Below are 6,000 nucleotides of genomic sequence, written 5' to 3' on the forward strand. Positions count from 1 at the left end.
CCCCTGGGACCAGCCTCTCTCTGCTGAGGAAGTCTGCTGAGATGTTGTCTTTTTCCTGCAATGTGGGAGGCAGAGATCCCTTGTAGGTTTATCTCTGCCCATGCCATGAGAGGGTCTATCTCCAGAGACACCTGCTGGCTATTGGTTCCTCCCTGGCGGTTGATGTAAGCAACCATTGTTGCGTTGTCCGACATTACTCGAATTGCTTTGCCTCGGAGTCTGTGGCTGAATTGCAGGCATGCTAGTCTGACACCTCAATCTTCCAGGCGGTTTATGTTCCATTCCGCCTCTTCCTTGTTCCATTGTCCCTGGGCCGTCAGTTCCTGACAGTGAGCTCCCCACCCTCGCAGGTTCGCATCCGTGGTGAGCAAGATCCAATTCGGTGGAGATGTGCTTACTCCTCTGCTTAGGTGGTCTTCCTGTAGCCACCACTGAAGCTCAGAACGTACCTCTGCTGGTAGTTGGAGACAAATTGAGTAGTCTTGGGACAGTGGGGAGCACTGGAGCGGTAGCATATGGGCCCTTGCCCAAAGGACGACTTCCAGGGTTGATGCCATGAGGCTGAGGACTTGAAGATAGTCCCATATCCTGGGGCGTGCATTGGTCATCAATCATCGTAAGTGTTCCATCAGTTTCCTTCTCCTCGGGGGAGGGAAGAAGACTTTGTTCTGTTTGGTGTCGAAACGGGCCCCCAGGTACTCTAGCAATTGAGAGAGTTGCAGACTGCTCTTGCCCGTGTTCACGACCCAACAGAGTTCCTGCAGTAGGCTCTTGACTCTGCTGGTCCCTTGCCAGCCCTGATTAGCCAATCGTCCAGGTAAGGGTGTACCAAGATCCCTTCCTTCCTCAGTGTTGCCGTCACGACCACCATGATTTTGGTGAAGGTTCTGGGGGCGGTTGCTAGGCCAAAGGGTAGTGCTTGGAACTAGTAATGGTGACCCAGTATCGCAAAGCGCAGGAAGCGCTGGTGATCCTGATGGACTGGGATGTGAAGGTAGACTTCGGAAAGGTCCAGGGAGGTTAGGAACTCTCCCAGTTGTGCTGCCATTATTACGGAGCGAAGAGTTTCCATGCAGAAGTGTAGAACCCGCAGATGACGGTTGACGTTCTTGAGGTCCAAGATGGGCCGGAAAGATCCTTCCTTCTTGGGAACGATAAAACAGATGGAATAGCACTCCATATTTTGTTGGGGCGTGGGAACCGGAGTTATTGCCTTCAAACTGAGCAGTCTTGTTAGAGTGGTTTATATTGCCAGTCTCTTGGAATGGGAGTGACAGGCTGACATCATAAATTTGTCTCGAGGGATGCTGCGGAACTGACAGTAACCTTCTTGAATGATGTTTAGAACCCATTTGTCCGACGTTATCTTGACCCATCTTCGGTAGAAGAGGGCAAGTCAACCCCCCTATATCCTCTTCCTATGGATGGATCGGCCCATTCTCATTGTGAAGCACAGCTGGAACCTGCCCCTGGGCCTGCTCCTCTCTTGGTCTGTTTGTTCTGAAAGGGCTGGGGCCTTCCGGAGGGATGAGGTGCCTTTGCCCTTGGTTCTTCTGGGGAAGGGACGCTGAGATCTTTTGCCCCTATCTTCTGGTAGCCGAGGCACTGTGGATTCGCCCCATTTCCTGGCTAACTTCTCCAATTTGCTTCCGAACAAGAGAGATCCTTTAAAATGCATTCTTGTGTGCTTCGCTTTAGATGTCGGGTCTGCAGACCAATTCCGTAGCCATAGTTGTCTTCTGGCAGACCCTTGCACCTGATCGGGGCCTAGCCTAACCAAAGTTGCTCAACCCAATCAGAGCTCCCTTCTAACCTTGCCAGGCTGGATTTGGTACAGCAATCCGAGCTGTGGAGACCAGAGACCTGAATTTAAAGATTTTTTCCTTACCTGGTCTCGGTGCTTACCAATCGTGTGCCAGATGGTCTCCAGTTGTAGGGGGAGAGGGAATTACCTTCACCGCCATGCTCGTTTCTGTACCCACTGCCTTTCAGCCACACTGGGGGGCTAAGTTCACGCCGGGAACCGGCTTCCAGACCAAGGCACACCTCTGAGGGATATCTGAGATCAACCTCAGCAATTCTAGACTGGGGGAGGGACCCTTAGGTATCACCGCAGGAGAGCAGGGCTCAGTCTTCCTTAAGGTAAATTTATTTCTTCTTTGCTGTAATTCTTAACACTATTCTAGTGTGTGGGATAGTGTCTGCATCTGCTAGAAGATGGAGAGATACTGAAGAGCTGAGGTTATTGCAGGGGTATATCTAGAGTGACGTCAGCTTTGAAATCTGACTCCGTCTCCCATTTGCTAGCAGAAGAGCACAATACCCATTGGTCCTGAGTCCATCTGGCTGCACGCTAGGAAATTATTCTGTTAATTAAGTTGTTTTATAGTATTATATATTTGTTTTTAAAATGTTTCAAGCAGCTAATATAAAGTTACTAATTTTAGAATTTCTATTTCAAAGAGAACATCAGCAAAGAAACAGTTTTGATTATTGCCTCTTATGGAATGAAAATGACCACGCAACTACACTGGTTATGCTTTGATTGTAACCTTGATATGACACCCAGATTCACTTAACCCATCCAATAGGACAGCCCAGTATTATAGCTATTATTCCAGCTAATTAAAATAAGCAAACAAAAACTTAAAGAAGGTAATGGTGTAGACAGGACTAAGTGGAGAGGGAAGTTCAGATTTTTGTCAGAGTTCCACATGGGCCTTTCCAATTTAAAATACTAAGATGTTTATTAATAAATTTTGGAGCAATTGTTTGTACTAGAGCAAATATGTTTGCTAGATCTCCACTCACCCCTAAAATTTCAGTTCTTTCAGGGATGGAGAAATCCATCAAGTTAGTACAGTTAAAATAACATAAGCACTTGCTGACTTCTATAACTCCTGAAAAATTGGGGAGGAAAATCTAGACTCAGAAAATATGTAAACAATGCACTCTTCCAAAAGCTCTCCAAAAAAAAAAATTCCGGGGGACTCTAATACAGAGCAAACAATATAATACAAACATACATTGAACAGCTAACAACGTATCCTCCTGGGTCAAACACTTCCAATAAGATTACAGCCCTTTAAAGCCAATAGGGAAAATAGGCTAAATGAAAGCTCACATATTAAAAAAAATAAAAAATAAAAAAATCAATCCGTAGTACGTTTACCTTCTTGGTGCAGTTTTCACACTTCATTTGTAGTTCTTATTTCCTTTTTTTGTTATAGAGTTGTTAATTCTTATTTACTATAAAATCTCGAAGAGTTATTTCTTTTTTTTTTCTTCCCTGACAGGCAGAAGACAAAAAAGAAGAGCAGAAGATCAATTGAAAGTTGTGTTTTTAACCCCTCCCTCGGTTTCAGTGCTATTAAAAAAGCAAAACGAAACAAAATGATCCTGCTCAACCTTGCGCCGGTGGTGTTGGGAACTGCCAACCACAATCCCACACCCTTCTGTTTCTGTCTCGCAGGCCCAGCATACCTCCGCGTTTTTATTGCGGCAGGGAAGTGACCATCAAGGCGGCGACCAATCGAAGTCCAGGGGCCTGGTCCTCTCCCCCCGCCATCAGCCAATAGAGTCGAGCCGTGGGCGGGCCCCGTTGTGACAGCGTGCACGATAAATAACTTCACACCGCAGCCCTTTACTACGACCGTCTGCCAAAGATTAGGTCCCCTCCCCCACATGCTAAATAAAAGAATCAGAAATGGCCTGGGATGCCCCAGTGTTTTAATTAACTCAACACCGGAAAACACTCTGTTTATTATTTTTAAGATTATTTTTAATTGATTAAAATTTCATCATGCTGTTTTAACAAGCGTGTTGACAGCAAGTCAAAAGTGAAGGATGGATCTGTACTCAAATACACCAGAATAGCTTTTGTTTGTTGTTTGTTTGGTTTTTTTTTCCGGCTGCAGGAGCATCTGACCCGCCAGCGATAGACAGCCCTGACTCTGCCTATTGCGCTTCTTTACCGATAATCTCGAATCAAATTCGAACAAACCAACAGATTCTGCCAAACTAGAAATCGACTGCACGGTGAAATAACAAAGCAATTCACAGTATTTATAAAACGAATCTAAGAGATCAAACACTTTAAGTTTGCTGAAAATAAAACAAAACCACTAGACTTAAAACCATCAAGAAGCTTGGGTGGTCTTTTTTTTTTTTTTTAAGCATAGTCTCTTTCTTGATGCCAGTTATTATTTTAATTGCCGTAATCTATGGCAACGTGATCCTTAAAAATTCCCCTTTTGCAAAAACTCCGATTTTCAACACAGAAAATAATCTTTGTGGCCGCTGCTCCGACTGGTAATTACCAAACCTCTTTTCATACCACAGTTAATTATTTTATACATGAAGGCGCGAGAAAGGTGCGGCGGAACTAATTCTGTTTTGTCAACACTAAACCTACAGGCACGGGCTGGGGCAAACGCTAAGCATTAAAAAAAAAAAAAGAAAAGCTAACTTTAAGCGAATTAAGAAGCTTTCTGCTGCCGCTTCACTTTAACAATCAATTTACCTTCTTAAGCAGAAATGCCTTCCTCCTCCTCGGTGACTGTCCCGAAACTCGCCGCCCCCCCCCCCCCTCTCCAGCTTTGCTTCAGAAGCAAACAGAAACCGGGTAAATCGTCACCGAGATGCCTTTTTTTTTTTCCTCTTCCTGCGATGTCACGAACTCTCGGGTGTCCCTTACTTGCCGCACAAAGCGTGCCCTCCCTCCTCCTCCTCCTCCTCCTCCTCCTCCCCCTCTTTGCCGGCCTTCATTGTGTACCTGAAAGAAGTCACGTAGTCGCCGGGGGCAGGGAGCTGCGAGAGACAGCGCCGCGCTGCTGCGAAGGGGAGATCGCCTGCACGGCCCCGAGAAGAGGGGGAGGGGGGTGGCGAGGAGGCAGCTGCCTGAAAGGAGGAACCGCAGTGACGGTGACACAGGCGCCTCCGATCTCCCGCACCGCCCTGGCCGCGCGGCGGCGTGGTGAGGCCAGCTGCTGGCTTTTAGTTTTTGGTTTGCCGGAGACGCCGGCAGGCCGTTAGCTGAACGCAGATGCTTGCAGGCTTTTTAGGTAAATGCGGGGTGCAGCAGCCTGGTGTCCGTCTCCACAAATTGGCGGAAGGCACCGATCCATAATAAATGCCTCTGGAGGAGGATGAAATAGATGTGACCGTGAATCATCGTAGCGCAGCAGCTTGTCAGTTGATCTTGCTGACCGATTCTGACAATCTAGGTGGCGCATAGCATGAGATCCTCTACATATGTGTCTGTTACGAGCCTTTTGAAACAAAAATTAAACATTTCAAACTGCTTCGAGGAAGAGTTAAATAAGGACAGTGCTAGGTTTATAGTTCGCCACTTTTGTCAGTTTTGATGTGTTGGTAGCTGGGCTATTTTAAAGTGGGTAAGGGGTTTTATCTCTGTCCAGCCCCTCAGTGGGAATTAGGAGAGGGAAGTTGGTTAGGGAAATTTGGGAGAAGGGGTTTATTTTTTATTGGGGGGACCCAGGGATTGGGGGAGAAGGGGTGTTTTAGGGGTGAGGTCGTAGGTAGTATGCATAATTAATGTTGACTGATCTTTTGTTTTATCTTCCACGATTTCCATATTGTTAACCTTTTTAATATAGTTTTAGAAGTGTTTTATAAAATTTTACTTGTCCTTTACTGTTTCTCTTAACAAAACATTGTATTTCATTATATTATTTTGAATCGTATGTTTTATATTTTTATTGTAAACCGATGTGATGTCTTCCACCAACTTCGGTATATAAAAACAAATAAATAAATAAACAAATAGTATGAAGCTGTGATTGGGTTGCTTTATTAATTGTTATTGTTTTGTAAATGTTTGAGCAGCTGATTTAGTCCCTTGGCTTTCCTAGTGGGAATGGGGGTGAGCCTAGCTATGCCTCTAGACTGGCAATATATTATGAATTGTATTGTAGTGTATGTTTGTATTTTTTATTCTGTAAATCACTTAAGGTTGAACTTTGTTCAAAGAAAGCGGTC

At 45.3% G+C, this 6,000-nt stretch overlaps 1 protein-coding gene across 5 annotated transcripts in view; it reads right to left on the reverse strand.

Moving 5' to 3' along the window:
* NARF (nuclear prelamin A recognition factor) overlaps positions 1 to 5,175 on the reverse strand; it is a 94,926-nt gene extending 89,751 nt beyond the window's left edge. For 2 of the 5 annotated variants that reach the window (XM_029600354.1, XM_029600351.1), the window contains exons 1-2: positions 4,523 to 4,664; positions 3,173 to 3,289 (exon numbers count right to left, since the gene is read on the reverse strand). In XM_029600354.1, the coding sequence (XP_029456214.1) occupies positions 3,173 to 3,199 (27 nt within the window). In that variant the 5' untranslated portion in view covers positions 3,200 to 3,289; positions 4,523 to 4,664. Of the gene's footprint in view, positions 1 to 3,172; positions 3,290 to 3,408; positions 3,536 to 4,522; positions 4,665 to 4,774 lie in introns of those variants that run through there. The other 3 variants (XM_029600353.1, XM_029600355.1, XM_029600352.1) reach the window with 3 other exon arrangements.
* Between the last annotated feature and the right edge of the window lie 825 nt (positions 5,176 to 6,000).

Source organism: Rhinatrema bivittatum, chromosome 4 (genome assembly GCF_901001135.1).
Source record: "Rhinatrema bivittatum chromosome 4, aRhiBiv1.1, whole genome shotgun sequence".
Classification (NCBI taxonomy): Eukaryota; Metazoa; Chordata; class Amphibia; order Gymnophiona; family Rhinatrematidae; genus Rhinatrema; species Rhinatrema bivittatum.